Here is an 18,285-nt window from a genome sequence, read left to right as displayed (position 1 = left end):
AAGAGCTCCAAAAAAATAAACACATCCCTGTCTCTTGGATCCAGGGGTTCCTTTTAATCCAAGGCCAAAGCACATTGGTGAGGGCTTTCTGCAGGAAATTTTGTTTGGTTATAAAACTAAATGGGGAGGCTCATTTGCCAGTGCTCTGTTGCTGATTTCTAAGGGTATAAATACTCTTTTGCCTTTTTATTAACAATTTAAATATATTATCTGGGATGTGACTCATTCAAACACTGAAACCAAAACATCCTGGCTGTGTTGCAGGGTAAAATGTTCCAGTTCTGTGGGAAGAACTGCTGTGACGATTATAAGAAGAAGAGCAATATGACGGCTGTGTGTGAATACTGCAGGTTTGAGAAAATTATCAAGGAGACAGTGAGAGTCTCAAGCATAGATAGAACATTCTGTAGTGAAGGTAAGAAAGGGCAAAACCCTGTCTCAGAGAAATCAACTCACAAGTATTTGGACTTAAAATTATCAGTAATACTGAAATAAATCTAATATTTGTAATTTAGGAATCTGGTTTTTAGGTTTAGGAACATAGAACCCTGTTCACACTTTTAATTTTAATGGTATGTTTCAATGAATTATTACAGACATCACTAAATAGAGGAATTAGGAGTGCTGAGGGATTGTCATATTGGTATTAAAGAATGTTTTTGCTGTTTTCTTTTAGTTTGTAAACTACTCTATAAACACGACCTGTCAAAGCGCTGGGGAACCCACTGTAAAATGTGCAGTTACTGTTTACAGACTTCCCCCAAACTGGTCCAGAATCACTTTGCAGGGAAAACAGAGGATTTTTGCTCAGAAGAATGCATGTCTAAATTCACAGTTTTGTTTTACCAGGTAAGAAATATTGTCACATCCTCTAGGTTTTTATGCATACACTCCTTGTTGGTGTTTCCAGGTGTGTTCAATGTCTCCCTCCCTCTCTTTTCCTAGATGGCAAAGTGTGATGGTTGTAAGAGACAAGGTAAACTCTGCGAGTCCATCAAGTGGCAAGGGGAGATGAAGCATTTTTGCAATCTGCTTTGTATTCTGTCATTCTGTAAACAGCAAGGTGCTTCTGACCCTCCACTCCCAAACAACACAGGTAAAGCAGGCTGGGGATTGTGTTGCCTTTGATGTGTGGGGTAGGGAGATGGATGTTTGTCTGCAAACTCACCTTAGTGAGCTCTTTAAGATCTGTCTTCTCCTGGGGAGCTTGTCTGTTGCTGTTGAGTGGTCTTTGGTTTGGATTGCTCTTACTTGAGACGTTTCAAACTTCTGTAGGTGTGAGATGCAATTACTTCGTGTGCCAAACAAATTTTAAAGAAGATCAAGCAAAAACACTTGCTTTCAGTCACTTTTATGAAACGAAGTCCTGTTTCTTTTGGGTAAAATGTACTGATATCTAGTGCAGACTTATTAAATATCTAGCTTGTTTTCATAACACCTAAAAGATATGGTACAATGTTAATATTCTTTTAACAATCAAGTGGTGAAATTTGTAGACAATGGTTTTAAATGCAGACTCCTATGTATGCACTTAAACCAACCACTTCTGTGCAGTCTGTAGGCATATGAAGAGTTCCCATTTCTGTGTCATTAAGTGTTGATTCTTGGGAAGTATCAATCCCAAGGTTAACAAGGGCTGTAGCTGTTTCCCTGAGCAGGTGGAATGGGAATGAGGGTAGGAATGAAGCCCACATGAATAGGAACTATGAGTTTCTCTAGGGAATGAGACACAAAGGGTTGAAAGGCTCACAAATACAGGAAGAGAAAGGGAAATAAAAGGCAGGAATGTCACTGATCCTAAAGAGGGGCATAATTTCCCACTGAGTGATGGTGGCTGCAAGAGTAAGGTCCCCAAAACCAATAAAATACTAACTGGAAGTTTTTAGTGTGCACCAGGCCATGTTCAGCTTGGTGCACATTGTTTCAATTTGGTGCACATCTGCTGCTTGCATTGGTGGGAGCTCTCTTCCCTTCTTTCTTGATTTGCTTGTGGAACCAGCTCCTGTTCAAACTGAAAAGCTGCAGCTTGACACCTACATCCCCTTCTCACACAGCAGCCTCTTTCATCTGGAGACAGATCTGAAGGGTGGGTGTTGTTTCAGAAATGCTTTTTTTCCTCGATTATCTTACTGCTTATTCTCATTTTCTTCTGTCTACTGTGTCCAGCAAACCTTTCCATGGCACCAGCCTCCTCCTCAGGCCCTCCTTCTTTAAGAAAGGACTCAACCCCTGTCATAGCAAACGTGGTGTCCCTTGCAAGCACCCCAGCTGCCCAGCCTACTGTTAACTCCAACAATGTTTTACAGGGTAAGGCAGCTGACTACGATGCCTGTACTTTTACATCTCTATTCCTGAACATTTATATTTGCTCAGGGATTTTATTTTTTACTGAGAACAGCGGCCACTTCTTCATTATGCTTCACATCAGTGCAGATGATTGCGTTTGTCCTTCCTTTATCTAGGTATAAATAATGACTTAAATTTATGTACATACATCAGGGAATGAGTTTTAATTGGAATTCTTTTTCTTGACCTTGGCAGAGTATGGATTATGGTTCTTGATGATAAGTAGACATGTTATTGTATGGTTTTTTCCTTCACAGGTGCAGTCCCTACTGTGACAGCAAAAACAATAGGAGATGTAAGTTTTACAATAAACTTTTCTCAGTTTTGCCCAGATTGTATCAATAGCAAGTAAAGTATACAAGCATTTGACACCATCATTTTGTAACTAATTTTTAATTGGGATTTAAAGTTCATACAGTTTGCAGATGCTTTTTTAAAAATGGATAGAACTTGCATGGTTGTCCTGGTTTGGAGGACAGGTGTCTGCTAAGAAAGGCAGGAGCCTCTCTTTGAAATGGAGAATGTAAACCCCCTCCCTCCAAATTATTACAATTTTGAAATCAAGGGGCTCTCAGGCAAAGATATGGGAATTAGGAATAACAGTTCTTTACTAGGAAAATTAAAATAGAAATACAGCACTACAAAGAACAAACCCAAGCCCTGCCAGAGTCAGAATCCAAGCTGACAGCCGTCAGTCAGGCAGGGTGTTGGCAGCAGTCCCATCCCATGGTGGCTGCATCCTCCTGCAGTGACAGATGTGGCTCAGTTGGAGCAGTGCTCCTGTACAAGGTGCAGTTTCCTCCCAAGCTCCAGGGATGATGTGCAAGGGTCTGGTTTTCCTCTGGGATCCAGTGGGCAAGGCTGCTCTGATGTTCCAAGTCTCAGTTTTTATCTTGGTAGGAAATGTTTGGCTCCTCCCCCTGGCTGGAGCAACTCCCCATGGGATGATGGAATTTTATCAGCCATGCCCTGGGACTCAGTGGCCATGAACAGGAGAGATCTCCTGGAGGGAGGATGGGCTGTGCAAAGATAAAGAACACTGCCCCAGCTGGTTTAACAGCTGTGCCATTAACAGGAGATATCCCACAGAGATCAGGATCACTGCCCCAGCTGGTTTATAAAGTCTGTCCCATTAACAGGAGAGATCCCCTTTGGGAATAAAGACCATTGTCCCAGCTGGTTTAATAGCTGGTGATGGAACACAAACTTTTGGTCACATCCTGTATTGCAACCTAAGACAATGGCACAAAAGTCTACTGTGTCCTCTGACAGATTGGATGTTTTAAGGGAAAACCTATCAGACTGTAGCTCTTGAGGCCTCTGGTTCCCAAGTAATTAATGTGTGACTGCTGAACTCAAGGCTGCCTTTTGTGCCCAGAAGTGGGAAAGGATGACAAAAGGAGCAGCCTGGGAGGAGGGGACCAGCCTGAGCTGCTGGAGCTGACGTGACCAAGCTCCTGCAGCTTCATTTTCCTTCCCCACTCCCTGGCAGTGTGGTAACAGAGCTGTGGGGAACCACTGTCATCACTTACCTGGGGATAGCTCTGAGTTCCTCTTCCTGAGCTCTCTGAGTATGTGGTGTAGCATCTTACAGCTCTCTAAAATAGAGAAATGCTTTTATGTAGCTTTAGGTTCTGGAAGACTGACAGCTTTGCTTTTAGCTGGAGTGTCACTTATGGATTAGAGTATGAGTTTTCCCTCTTGAAATAGATCCTGTTATTTGAATGCATGACTGAAAATTACAGTTAGCAGGACATGGAATTTGTGCAAGCATGAATAGTCAGTCTGTGTGTATCAGGAAATGATACTGCTGCTGCCAGCATTGGTGTTCATTTTTTACATTTATTTGTTTCCAGTGGTTTCACATTAGTTTACTCAGTTTTATCGGTGTCTGTATCAGCCAGACTTTTAGTCATCAAAAGTATCTTAACATAATTCCTCTTTATATCTCTGCCTCAGTAAAATTCCAAGGTCAAAAGTTTATGGTGGTTATTTGACTACAGAAACTAAATATTCTTGCAGATTTGTTCTCTGCACTGTTAATAAAATTAGCTTTATTAGCAAAATTAGCTTTAAACGACATTATTGTTGGATCAAAGTAAATTGAGATGGAGACCAGAAAGCATCAAATAAGCAAGCTTATTTTGCAGTAGTTTTTAAGTGATCATTTTTATCAGCAAATACAGTTTTAAATTGTTCAGCTTCCCCTATCAGAGAATAAACTCTAGTCTTATGTTATCCTTCAAATCAATACTGACTCGACCCTCATTTGTGTTTTCCAAACAGGCAAGTACCCAGACAGATGCCCTAAAGCTCCCATCATCAAAACCACCCAGGCTGCTGAAAAACAAAGCTTTATTGTGTAAGCCTATCACCCAGACTAAGGCCACCTCGTGCAAACCTCACACACAAAACAAAGAATGCCAGACAGGTGGGTGCCTGATCTCCTACCCCTGTTGGAATGGTCTGTGCTGCAGTTGGCAGAGTAATACATGCTTTATGTAACAGAGAGTATTTTTTAATGTATTATAAAACCTTAACTAGTTTTTAGGTTGTTGTATGGTATTTCTCAATAATTTTTGGGTTTTTTTCTGTTTTTGGTCTAACAGAAGGAGAAGAAGCACCTGCTCAACCCCAGATCATTGTGGTACCAGTTCCTGTACCAGTGTTTGTGCCAGTGCCCCTCCACCTCTACACCCAGTACACACCAGTTCCCCTGGGGATGCCAGTACCTGTAAGTTATCCTGCTCTACAGAAGGCAGTGGTTTACAGGCTTGGTTTGCATCCAGCACATGCAGCACTTTCTCACTGGGTGTTATGTCTGGTCATGGAAATGGGATTTGGAGTCCTTGAAGCCATTTCCCTCCTTATTACATCATATTTGGTTAAATATTGTCACACAAAACTACCAAATTGTAGGGAGAGTACAGAGCTGTCCAATCTGGAGTTATCTTTAAATTCACTTTAGTAGTCTTAAAATATACATAAAGTTATATGGGAGGAATCTCCCTTGTGAATTTGCTGTTTCCCTTCACCCCTAAGTATGTTCTGATATTTTCCACATGTTCCATAGGTACCTGTTCCCATGCTCATCCCAACTACCCCAGATAATGCTGATAAGATCATTGAAAATATTCAGGAAAACAAGGAGAAGATGTCCATTAATCCATTTGAAGCTGATCTCCTTCAGATGGCAGAAATGATTGCAGAAGATGCTGAGAGAGAAAAGACACACTCTCATGGTGGTAGGTGGTGGCTTTAAAAATGATATGAAATATGGTGAGGTGAAGGTCCTCTGACCACAGAAATTTCCCTTTCCCTGATTCTAGATGCAAATTTGACTTGTGGTGACAGGAACAGGTCACCAGAGGTGGAAACCTCCAGATCAGTACATCATGTGTTAGAAAGAGGAGTCAAAATCAAGAAGACAGAGCAGCTACCTTAAAAGAAAATTCTCCTATCAGGCTTTTTATGGAGGATTTTTGAAGGGTGAGGCAGGTCAGAGTTTGTTGGATAGTGACCATGTAATGAAAGTGAAACAAGCTGGAAAGAGATAAACAAAATATCCCACTGGTCTACAGATGATTCAGATAACAAGCAGGGAGGGATGGAAGCTTTTGGAAAAGCAAACCTACGTTAGTTCTACATTTCTGTTTCCCCTGCAATAGCATGACCAAGGTAGAAAGCTGTTAGGAGAGCTCCAGTGGGGGAGAAGGCACAGCATGTGTGTTGATGTTATCACCTAATACATAGGTTTTTGCTGTTCAAAGTATTTTAAATGAGTTGTACAAGCTGTCAGTCATGTATGGATACAGATTTCCTTCTTTTCTAAAGGATCTCAAACATCTGAGCACGAACTCTTCCTGGACCCCAAGATATTTGAGAAAGGTCAGTCAGATTTTTTATTTTGCGAACAGATTTTGATCCTGCTGCATCTTTTCTTGCAAACTCCTTGTTCTGCCTTTCCTGTAGCACATGGTCCCTGTGCTCCCTCTCGTTGCAGACCAGGGCAGCACGTACAGTGGAGATCTGGAATCAGAAGCAGTGTCCACTCCCCACAGCTGGGAGGAGGAGTTGAATCACTACGCCTTACGATCCAATGCCCTGCCAGAACCTGATCCAGAGCTCAAACCGTTCTCCAAAGGTGATGTGGAACAGGACCTGGAGGCAGATTTCCCATCAGGTCAGTGTCATGGGAAGAAAATCTCGTTTTTTTATAAAAGCACACATAATTTTCTGAATAAACATTGTCCCAGCAGCCTGCTTGTGTGTTTTCATGTAATGACAGTGGATATTTAAAGCTGCAATAGTTGATCAGCTCTACAAAAAATTACTATTTTTGGAATATTTCTGCTGTGTGTAAAGACAGCTCTCTTCAGAACCCCTGACAGGAGTAACAGGAAGTTCTTGTTTGCCTCCTTTGAATTTATCACTTCTGTGTCCCTGGGTATAATCCATGTGAGTGGTGGCTGAGATCATATTTGCCTGAATAAATACACCCACTGTTCTGGGGATTTTTATTGTCTTATTGAGAATTTACTATCTTTATAGACAGGTGGCTTAATTAGTCAAACATCAGGATTATTTGAATATAGGTGTGATTGTTCACTGTAAGGTGTTCCATAGTATCTCAGTGACAGTGACACTTCTACCTGGGCTGCTTAATCATGTGATTAAACTCTTCATGGTGTTGATTTGACTTCAGACTCATTTGACCCTCTCAGTAAAGGACCGGCTTTACATTCACGTTCACGGGCAAGACGGAGACACAGGGATGGCTTCCCACAGCCAAAGAGAAGGGTAAGGAAAAACCTCTGGAACAAAATCCCTTACAAATAACAATATCTAACCACCCATGGATGAGGAGCTGATTTAAGGCTGCTTTGTTTGGATGTCTTTGCTTCCTGTAGGGAAGGAAGAAGTCTGTAGTTGCTGTGGAGGCCCGGAATCTGATGCAGGGCTCCTACCCTGGCTGCTCTGTTTCTGGGATGACCCTGAAGTACATGTATGGGGTAAATGCCTGGAAAAACTGGGTCCAGTGGAAAAATGCACAGGAGGAACAAGGGGACCTGAAGTTTTCAGGTAAATTTGTCTCTCAGTGAAAACAGAAATACTCTAGTTGGAGAGCACTTGGCTTGATTCATTGTTCAAGTAAAAATCAGGATTAGATACCACTGACTAGAGATAGATACCACTGACTAGAGAACAGATTTTATAGAATTCTGTCTTGCAACTTTCCATACATTTAAAAATCATAGCTATTGCATTCTTAATTGATGTGTTTTCCTTTAAAAACAGTCTCTAAAGCATTACAAATCTCCACTTTGCCTTCCTTTGCACGCAGTAGTTCTTCATTTGTAGCACAGATGCTTTATGCAGCTGCAGAGCTTTTCTGAGTCATTATAGAACCATGAAATTACAGATTTATCAGGCCAGAATTCTAAGTTGACAAAAACAACTTGGCCCCATCTATTTTATCTGTAGCTGGCACATTCCCAAAGTATTTGTTGGTCAGCAGAACTGTTTGCTGTAAAAAAATGGTGTGATCCAACAACAAAATCTTAACACCTTATTTCTAGGCTTCACAACTGGAAAGAAACATTTCAAAATTCTGCCCATTCTGTGCTGCAACCTGTCTGAAACTAACTTTATTGCTCCTCATGTTTCACAGGGGTGATAGATGATAATGACAATTAAATACAATTGTGTTTATTTTTCAAATTACGATTTTTTTTTTAACAAAAGCCCAGCAAAATTGGGATTTGGCAGTATCTAACTCCCCTTTTCCCTGATCTTACATCATTGCACTGAATTTTGTGGGCAGATTTTCAGAGTCAAGCAGAGAATTTAAATTAGGAATAGAATTGAACTCCTTGGGAATGGTGGGGAAGAGAGCAAACCATAACAAATACTTTTGCAATTTAAACAACCAAGCATGGCAGGACTTAGATAAGAAAGACCCCCAAAGGGAGAAATTCTAGATAGGATGAGATCTGCTTTTTTATCTCTTATTTGGAATTTTTCTTGTCACTCCATGAGAACAGCTGGGGTTTAGTTCCCAGAAGAGGAGAATTCACATGAGTTACTGTGTTTTCTTCTTGCTTGAGGCTAAGGAAGTAAATGTTACAGTCATTTCCAGAAAACTGTGCCCACTCCCAGAAAGATTCCCTGCTTGTTCCCAAGCAGGCACTTCTGAGGTGTGGAAGAGCCAAGCCTGGTGATTTCATTGCAGATCATTTGATCAATCAATTCCTGCTTGAGCTGCTTCCTTTTCCAACCCCCTGCACATCCCATTGAACTCTTCCTTCCTTCTTCCTTTAGGAAGTGGGATGTCCTGCACTCAACTCATGTCCAGAAATACTCAGGGTCTTTCTCTGACTCTGGTGAGTCTCTCACTCCCCTGAGTCCAGCTGGAGGGATGAAACCCATTTATCAGCCCCAGGCAGCCTCCAGCTCATTGCAACCACTGCTGTCCCACATTTTGGGTTCAACAAACATTTACATGTCTGGGCTCTAAATTCCTCAGCCTCAGTACTCACTGTAACATTTATACTGATTGCACATGCAGCTGGTCTGGGTTTTATTGGCCAAATCATTCAATTCTCAGCCAGCAGATAGGAAGGAGTTCATCATTTAGTCATGCAGGAGTTCACCATTTAGTCATGCAGGGTAATTCATGTATGAGACAGGAATTTGGGAGTTCTGCCTACATGAAATAATAAGGAATGTGGGAAGATTTAATGTGCTGAATTAATTGTTCTGATAATTTCCTTGACCCCAGTTCATCCTGTGAAGCTCAAGGAGGACATTCTCTCATGCACATATGCTGAGCTGAGTTTTGGCTTGTGCCAGTTTATTCAAGAGGTGCGGAGACCAAACGGAGAAAAATACGACCCTGACAGCATCTTATACTTGTGCCTTGGAATTCAGCAGGTAACTCTGGGAGTTGGGGCACTGCTGACAACATACAGAACTTACTCTGGTTACTTACAGGACATCCACAGTCCCACAGAGCAGCTTGGGCTTTATAGAGGAGGCAAGAATGTCTTTTTTTTGTTGAATTGTTTGCCTTAGCCCCATATATGACTGATTTTTCTGGACTTTGTTATGGTCACAGTCAGCAAACACTTCTGTCCTTATAGGACTGTGATGTGGGGGCTGAGTGTTTCTAGCTAGACACAGGTACTTGGATTTGAAACTTTTTTGATCATTTTTCAGGTGTAGAAAAGATTTGCTCTTCAGAAATCCTTGTTTTAAGATGGAATGGTTTAGATCTAAAATAATTGCACAGTGCTCTTCCAATAGATAAGTTTATGAGGAAGAGATTGCCCAGGAAGGATTCTCAGTAACAAGACAGTTACCTATTGGTAATATTGGCAACATTTACAGAGAAAATACATTGGGAGTAACTGCGTTGTAATTAGTGAATACTAAGAGTGATAATACTAAGATTACCAGCCTTGCAATAGTAGCAATACAAACCTAGAATAATGCTGATTTGTGTTTAAAACTCAATGTTCAGTACATTTCTGTTTCCTTTAGAACAACCTGCTTGGTCCTGTTCTGAAAAGTCATTTTGAGATAAAGAGTCAAAAGCTCTTTTGACATAAAACCTGTTTAATTAGACATTAGGAATTATTTTAAGTTTTTTTTCCTTGCTATGCTTGGACAAAATGAAGAAAGAGTTAAAATTCAAAGTGCCATTGATAAGTTTTAGGAGTATCAGGGATTTTTGTGTCACAATTTTGATTTATTGATACAAACACATGACTTTTAGAAAACTTTTTTAAACTTTGGCAAGTTTAAGGAACTTTTCCTTGGTGCTGCAAGTTGAGCAATTTCATCAGCCTGTGACTCTTGTCAGGAGGGATTAACATGTAAAGTTCATTTCAACAGAAAAATACTCAATAACTACTCTGGTTTAAATAGGCAGACTCTTTCAAGAATATTAAGAGGAAAATGATTTTCCAGAAAACAGCTCTAGAGCTTGAAATATTGACCATAATTCTTACCTAGATCTCTCTTTTCATACTGGAGTGGTCCCAGTCCCTGCAGAAAGTTTGATTTGCTGTTTGATTGGAGATTTCACCAAAGTGTTTGTCCCCATAAGACACAAGAAAGGAAAATAATTTTGTGCTGTATCTTCTCTGCAATGTTATACAATCATAAACAGTTTGTCTTCCTGTTTTTTTCTCTTGTAGTACCTGTTTGAGAATGGTAGAATAGATAACATTTTCACCGAGCCCTATTCCAGGTTTATGATTGAGCTTACAAAACTTTTGAAAATCTGGGAACCTACAATTCTTCCAAATGGTAGGACAATTCTTGTGTTTTATGTAACTGCATGACAAAGCTGTATCATAAATTAATGTTTTCTCAGAGCCAGGAAGGGAATGTCATCTGAGGCTCTCACATTAGTCTCCCCTCTCTACACCATATATTTTATTTCTACAAGTTATGATTACTCTTAAATGTATCTTTGCCTCTGATCAATCCTTGGAAAGAAAGGATTCCCATTCTGGCACTCAATAGTTTTCTTCTTCCCTGAAGTTTTAGCTCTTTTTAAAATACAAGTAGCCAGAATTTAATACTGTATTTGAGATGAGGTACTGCAAAATCTGTGCACAGTTGCACTGATATTTCCCCATTAGTGCTGGAAACACTCCTGGTGAGTTTGGGGATCACATTAGCAAATCATTGAAATCTTGTCTCAACTCCAAATTAAGACTTCCCAGATTCTGCAGATACTTTTCACTGGTTTTCAAGCCTGCTTATGTGGTTTATAGAACTGGACACCAACCCTGTGAGCACACAGCATCTTTAGAGTATCAGTGAAATTTGAATTAAGTTGGCAACTCCACAACTGCCTTTTCTGTTAGAAAAATCAACTTCTTATTTAATACAGAAATAATCCATTTACCTATAGTTTGCTGCACACAGTGATATTTTTTTACAACAAATTTCTTCTAAGCCCCTGTACCTCCCTTTCCTGACTGACTTAGGATAATCACAATGGGCTATTTATACACAAAATGGGACATTTTAAACTCATACTTCAGGTTGTAGCAATTACACCTTGTTGCAGTTGGCTGACTGTGGTTTAATACAGTGAAATTAGTGAGAATCTGCTGGTGTCTGCAGTTCCTTTTTGTCCTTCTCTTCAGGTATTGGAAGATCATGCTGTTCCAAAGCTTGGTTCTCCATGCTCCCTCTTATGTTTGTGCATGCAGTATTCTGGTTTTATTGGATTACAGTTGCTGATGATAGGTGTGAATTTGATTTGATATGTGACTCATTAATAGAGGTTAGCTAAAAGAGGATTTATATGTATAAATAACTATTTTCTTTTTTCTTTGCCCATTCTTTATAGGTTATATGTTCTCAAGAATTGAAGAGGAACACTTGTGGGAATGTAAGCAGCTGGGTGCATATTCCCCCATCGTTTTGTTGAACACCCTTCTGTTCTTCAACACCAAATACTTCCAACTAAAGAATGTCAGTGAGCACCTGAAACTGTCCTTTGCCCATGTTATGAGGCGCACCAGAACTCTGAAGTATAATACTAAGATGACATATTTACGTTTTTTCCCACCCTTTCAAAAACAAGAGGTAGAATCAGGTGAGTGCTCTCTGATCATTGGTGTTTGGGCAGTCACATTTATATGAGAGAATTCTGTGATTTTGTATTGTCTACTTCTCTTTTAAAAAGGACTGGGGAGAAGTATGTTCTGCAGTAAGCAGAGCTAAGCATATGCTGTTATCCTGAATACATTTGCAGTGTTTTTTACTGCTTTAAAGAGAAATTCTGAAATAGCCAAGGCACCCAGGAAAAACTTACAAAGGAGGAATCACAGATTTGGCTGCAAATTTGTTTAATAGTCTTTCATAACATCTTCAGTCTGCATAAAGCTCTAGTAACTGCAAGAGTTAAAGGCCTTTTCTGGAGTCCTTTTCTCAGCACTTCATAATCCTGGGTTTTCCATGTCCAAACCTTTATTCTGCCTTTTTAATTGCCATATTTGTCCTGGTTCTGTGTGGGGAACAGACCAGGCAGCCCCAGTGGAGAACAAAACATATCAGAGGCAAAGACACACAGATTTTTGTTCTCAGTGAATTTTGGCATTTGAGAAAGGGAAGTCTTTGATCCTTTTGGCTTCTTCAGTTCATAATTCCAGTGCATTTATATGAATTAATCTTTAATAAGTAAAATTGCATCCTCCATATTTTCCTGCTAGTTCTTGTGGGTTTTCTAGATGAGGAATGGGCTGTGGACCTGGCCTGTAGGATGTGCAGTCCTTTGCCCACCCACCAGATCACACCAGGTGATGGTGGATGGTGACACAGGACAGAACCAGTTCAAGGAGTGGGTTTGGGTGATGCAGAGTCACCTCTGGGTGCTGGGCTGACACCAGGCCTTGTTTCTGAAGGTGCTGCTTTTCACTGAACTTCTGTGATGCCATTTTTGTGTATCCAGATAAATTAGCAGTAGGCAAAAGGAAACGCAGTGAAGATGAGGAGGCTCCAACAGCAGTGGAAATGGCTGAAAACACAGACAATCCCCTGCGGTGTCCAGTCCGACTTTACGAGTTTTACTTATCAAAATGGTAAGTGACAGAAATTGAGTTTTAGATTTGGGCAAGGAGCACACTCAGACCTTCTGCCTGTGTGGTTCCTCTCACCATATCCCCATCCCTCAATGGGAGCACAACAGGAATTCCAACAGCAGCACTGCTGTGAGACCCCCAAACAGGTTCTTTTTTTTTTATTAGTGGTGTTGAATCAAGAACAGAGTTACAGAGAGAGATGTATTCTTTAAATAAATAAATTCATAAATATAAATATAAATATAAATATAAATATAAATATAAATATAAATATAAATATAAATATAAATATAAATATAAATATAAATATAAATATAAATATAAATATAAATATAAATATGAATATGAGACATTGCTACAGTGTCCATTCTCATCTCCCTTAATTCCCATACACCATCCTTGTTGTGAGGAGATTATAACTAATACCTGAGGAACATCATATTCTTTGTGAAAGAGTGTAAGAGAAGTGTAAATTAGGTAAAAGTCCTGATAAATTTTGCCTGTTGAGATGTGTGATTAACTTGTGTTTAGGAGTTAGAAAGAAGACCATAGCAAGGACAGAGATATAAATCATTTTTCTCTCCTGTTTCTATATAAACTTCAGTTAGATCCTTGAGCAGGTGGAAGATGATGTTCTTCTCTCTTCAAAGAAAATAGACTTGCAAAATGAAACAGCATCTCATTAGTGTCAGCTGAAACTCAGAAAAATCACCCTCAGAAATGGACCTGCTGAGCTTACTACAAATATCCCATTGCTGAGGCAGAGACAGGCGTGCAGCTCTCCATGGTCTTTCCCTCTTCTTACCTTCCTTGTCTTCACTGGCACATTATTAGAGGCTTTTAGTTGTTCTTGGGCTGGAAAAGCATTTTCTTGCTCCCCATCATGTTTCATAGCTGAGCCTCTGCAGTGGTGCAGACAGCAGTACAAATTCCCTTTGCTGTTTTGGTGTGATTATCTCAAAGCCAGGCAGGAGGGATCCTGGCTCTGGAGACTTTAGAACCCTACCAGAGCCTGGAAGCTGCCTTGGAGTCAGTCAGGCTTTCAAGCAGATGGGCTTAGCATTGCAGCATGGCCAGGCAAGCTGGGATTTAATAGAATCATTTAGGTTCAAAAAACCCTCTAAGCTTATCAAATTCAACTGTTCCTCCTGCACTGCCAGGGGCACTGCAACTCATGGCCTCAACTGCCACAGCCACATGGCTGTTAAATCCCTCTGTTAAACAAGAAGGGACAGGGACTCCACCACTGCCCTGGGCAGCTGTGCCAGGGCTGGACAACCCTTTCAGTGAAGAAATTTTCACTAATGTCCAGTCCAAGCCTTGAGGCCATTTCCACTTGTCCACACTATGCAAGAATCCCAGAACCAGTTTCACTCAGAGATTGCATGTCAAATGCATTTATCACTCTATTATTAATTGGATGATGCTGAAGAACCACTGCTGTAAAGAAATTACTTTCATTTTCTTTGTTTCTTTTTAAGCAAGTAATGCTGAGAGACCTGGAAACAATTTAACTGTTCCCTAGGAGGAAGGAGGAGACAGTATTGCCATCTCAATATAACTTTGATTTCTTTGCTGTCTCTCTGTTAAACTTTTGGTAAGGTTGTAAATGCAGCCTGATGTTCCTAAACCTTGTTTCCTTTGCTTTGGCAGTTCTGAAAGCGTGAAGCAGAGGAGTGATGTGTTCTACCTGCAGCCCGAGCGCTCCTGTGTTCCCAACAGCCCCATATGGTATTCCACATTGCCAATAGACCCAGCAACCCTGGACATCATGTTAACAAGGATTCTTATGGTGAGGGAGGTACATGAAGAACTTGCCAAAGTCAAATCAGAGGACTCTGATATTGAGTTATCAGACTAAGTGCAGTGGGGTATTTTCCTTTGAATACGCGTCAGAAGCACCAAAATGTGAATACGTCCATCCTTTGGAAAATGTGTATCAAATAAGCCAAGATAACATCACCTACAGGCAGATTTTGTACCACAGTGGATGTACAAACTGGAACTGGAAGGAAGCAAGCTGTGTAAGCTGCAAATCTCAACGACCTGTGGCACTGAGCAATCCTCAGAACAAATCCAAGTGGAACTCACCTATTGGATTGGTGCATAAATCCTTTATCTGTTTAGGATTTTTAAAAGTTGTGAGATATTTTTAAGGAAAATGGTTGTGTAAAATCTACCCTCACACTGTTGGGCATGGAGAGCTAGATTGTGGCTCAGGTGACTTCCCAGCCTGCTGGCTGGCAGCCCTTGCTGCCAAGGAACTCGTGGAGATCCTCGAGCTCTTCCAGAGGATACGAGAGAAAAGGGGTGAGGTTTAGACAAGCAGACACCTTCCGTTATAAATACACCTACACGTACACTTTATTTGTTTTAATTTTTTTTAATTTTATTTTATTTTATTTTTTTTGGAAACTGGGATCAAAAGTTAGGAAGGCAGGAGCCACTGGCCATCCCAATGGACAACTCTGGCTGCTGTTAACTGGTCACACGAGGTCAGACTCCAGCTCCCGCTCCGGGCTCGCGCCAACTCTCACTCTGGTGGAAGAGGTGCTGTAGGTCAAACTTCTGAGTGACCTTTTGGGGAATGTCCAGGAGGGGATGTCCTGGGCTCTGTGCAGAATCCCTTCCCCAGCCCAGTATCTCTGCAGTCTGTCCATATAACACAGCAAGTACTGTGGTGCACGGAAAGTTTCTTTCCCTTGAGGCAGCTTTCCTTTCTCCTCTTTCCCTACTCCTATGGGTTTGATTATTTTGTAAGGCAAATCTAGAGAGGGCTTTGTCATTTCAAACAGAAATACACACACACTCTTTCTCTTTCCACCTTTGCAACACTGGCAGTGTTGTACAAAGGATGCAGTATTACTTCTGACAACAGAACTGTGGTAGAAAATGACCATGTGTGTTTTTATCCCACCCCACCCAAAGAGATTTAGTCATAGTGTTGGAAATTGAAAGAGTTTTTTTTTTAAGGCTTGGCTGTTACTGAGTCTTTTGGAAGAGAAAAGCTCCCATGTGGTGTTTAGAGGACAGGACATTATCAGATACTGTCTGTATCTGTTTTCTCAAGCTCTAGGTGTGTGTTTCTGATGACCAGTGGTCACAAATTCACTGGAAACCCAAACTATTTTCAAAGAGGAGGATTGTATGGTTTTTATCTAGCTCTGGTCAGTTATCCATCTTCTGTAACAGGGGTCTGATATTTGAGCTTGTCACTAAAATTTCAAGAGATGAAAATCAACAGCCTTGAATAATATTTCAGGTTTTTTGTTCTGTTTTGGTTGGTTGTTTTTTTTTTTTAATTATTTTTTTAGCAGTTACAAAAGTAATTTAACAAAAATAAAATCAGAAAGTAGTCTATTGACGTTGTGTACTCGGTAGTCCTGTCCCTGCCTGTAACAGATTTCACTGATGTATTTTTTAATACAGAAATTTATGTGAAAAGTAAAACCTGCCCCTGATTCTGTCTGACCAAAGCCCATCTGTGTCTGTCATTTCTGAGCAAAGGTTCTGCTTTCTCCATGGCCCAGCATCCCCAGGGGAGATGTTTTGGCCACTCCTCAGCACGGGGATGCTCCTGCAGGCTCAGTTCTTGCTCCATGAACACCAACCTGCCCCTGCCCATTGGAACATTGAACAGTGAAAATGCAGGCAGAGTGGTATGAATTGGGAAGGTTCAGGGAAAACAAAATCATTCTGGAAAAAACAGTTTGTAGGGGATTAAGAATGTCTGAGGTGTGCTCAGGGCCTCGGTGGCTGCAGCACAGGGGCTGCAGAAATTCCTGTGTCCCCTGGGAGCTGCTGGGGGTGCAGCACTCTGTCCTTGCCTGCTCCTCCTTCCCTGACCCCCGTGGGAATGAGCAAGGCAGCAGCTGTGGGGAGGGCAGGCTTTCCTTGGGTGGGGATGGTGTGAAAATAACCCCAAAATTGAGTGTTCCTGAACAGATTTTAACAGAAATATCCCCACAGAATAACATAGTATATATTTGTACTTTATGAGAAACATTTTTCATTCTCTCTTCTCCTCTCTGTTTCTTGTCTGGGAACACTTTCATTGAGGTCAATTTTTTTGCAGGTGTTTAGAATGAAAGATACTTGCCTTTCAGATTTTCTCAGCAAGGCAAGTGAAATAACTTCAATTTTCACTGGCTGAGAGCAGAGTTGTTAAACACTGTAAACTCCTTTGGCGTGGTGGCTGTGACATAAGAAACATTTCATTGCAGTTCCATGGTAATAATTAACACAGTAAATAGTTTTAATTTCTATTTCACTCCTGCTTGAAGGCCCTTTGGCAATGGTCTGCCTGGGCTGTTCTTGCCTCTTGAGGGATTTCTTGTCAGCCCAGCTCAAGTTCACACTGATACACAAAGAAGGATTAAAGTATAAAGTATTTGTAGATTATACACACAGGCTCAAAGTTCTGTACACAGACTTGTTTGTAATCAACATTCTGACTGCTGAGCACACAAGATTATTGAGATATTCTTTTAAACAGAAAAATCATGGTGTGTCCTGAGTTAACTGGGCTGGACAAGACCTTTGAGATCATCACTGTGAGACTGAACACCAGCTTATCAACCAGAACATGGCACTGAGTGCCACATCCAGTCTTTTCTGGAACTCTAGTTTCAGTGTGGACAGAGAAGCAATAAGGATGGGTGTGAGAAAGAAATAAAGTAAACTTCCTGCTACCAGGTGCCAGCAGCTCCCAGCGCAGAAGGTGCTTGATGCAAACCTGCTGCTCCATCCTGGCTTCATTTCACTAAAGAAGGGAACTGGGGGTACATTGAAAGCCACAGAACTAGGTGCAAAAGGAAGTTAAATTACCTTGGGAATTATTCTGCCAACTACTGCTAAAAAAGCCACCCCAGGATTTCTCTGGAATAGTTTCCAACTCCTCAGAGACTTAAAACAGCAGCAAAGTCCCTTGTCAGGTGTCCCCAGGTGTGCAGCTGGTTCAGTGCCAGGGCTCACAGAGGTGACTCAGACAAACGTGCAATAAAGTCATTGTTCTTTTTGGTAACAATCTCAGCAATTCCCAGTCCCTTGAGCAGCAGCTTCAGTGTTGCCTTAATGGCCAAAGAACCCAGAACAAATGTTCATGCACAAAATGCTCACTGTGCTCCTAACAGCCTGGCATGGCTGGAGCTTTGCTCCCCTCAGCACAACACATTCATCTCCAATTCTTCCTTGACCTGTCATCCATTTTAAACATTCCAGAGGCAAAACAAAGATTTACTGTCTTCATCAAAGAGCTGCTCCTGGCAGTACTTTCCCTGTAGCATTATCAGCCTTGTAAGATAATATGTAAGAAATAAGTTTTGAGCCATTAAGC

General features: G+C 41.0%; 1 protein-coding gene across 8 annotated transcripts in view; it reads left to right on the top strand.

Annotated features, from left to right (window-relative positions):
- LOC117007448 (zinc finger MYM-type protein 4-like) overlaps positions 1–16,418 on the top strand; it is a 42,377-nt gene extending 25,959 nt beyond the window's left edge. For 7 of the 8 annotated variants that reach the window (XM_033080649.2, XM_033080648.2, XM_033080644.2 and 4 more), the window contains 17 exons: positions 265–415; positions 677–849; positions 946–1,096; positions 2,167–2,307; positions 2,604–2,641; positions 4,633–4,777; positions 4,956–5,080; positions 5,420–5,591; positions 6,181–6,234; positions 6,350–6,529; positions 7,052–7,146; positions 7,257–7,428; positions 9,128–9,279; positions 10,548–10,659; positions 11,717–11,965; positions 12,821–12,950; positions 14,604–16,418. In XM_033080649.2, the coding sequence (XP_032936540.1) occupies positions 265–415; positions 677–849; positions 946–1,096; positions 2,167–2,307; positions 2,604–2,641; positions 4,633–4,777; positions 4,956–5,080; positions 5,420–5,591; positions 6,181–6,234; positions 6,350–6,529; positions 7,052–7,146; positions 7,257–7,428; positions 9,128–9,279; positions 10,548–10,659; positions 11,717–11,965; positions 12,821–12,950; positions 14,604–14,811 (2,448 nt within the window). In that variant the 3' untranslated portion in view covers positions 14,812–16,418. The remainder of the gene's footprint in view (positions 1–264; positions 416–676; positions 850–945; positions 1,097–2,166; positions 2,308–2,603; positions 2,642–4,632; positions 4,778–4,955; positions 5,081–5,419; positions 5,592–6,180; positions 6,235–6,349; positions 6,530–7,051; positions 7,147–7,256; positions 7,429–9,127; positions 9,280–10,547; positions 10,660–11,716; positions 11,966–12,820; positions 12,951–14,603) is intronic. The other variant, XM_033080646.2, reaches the window with a different exon arrangement.
- The last annotated feature ends 1,867 nt before the right edge of the window (positions 16,419–18,285 follow it).

Source organism: Catharus ustulatus, chromosome 26 (assembly GCF_009819885.2).
Source record: "Catharus ustulatus isolate bCatUst1 chromosome 26, bCatUst1.pri.v2, whole genome shotgun sequence".
NCBI lineage: Eukaryota > Metazoa > Chordata > Aves > Passeriformes > Turdidae > Catharus > Catharus ustulatus.
Note: the sequence above shows the minus strand (reverse complement) of the source record. Positions and strands in the feature narration are given on the sequence as shown.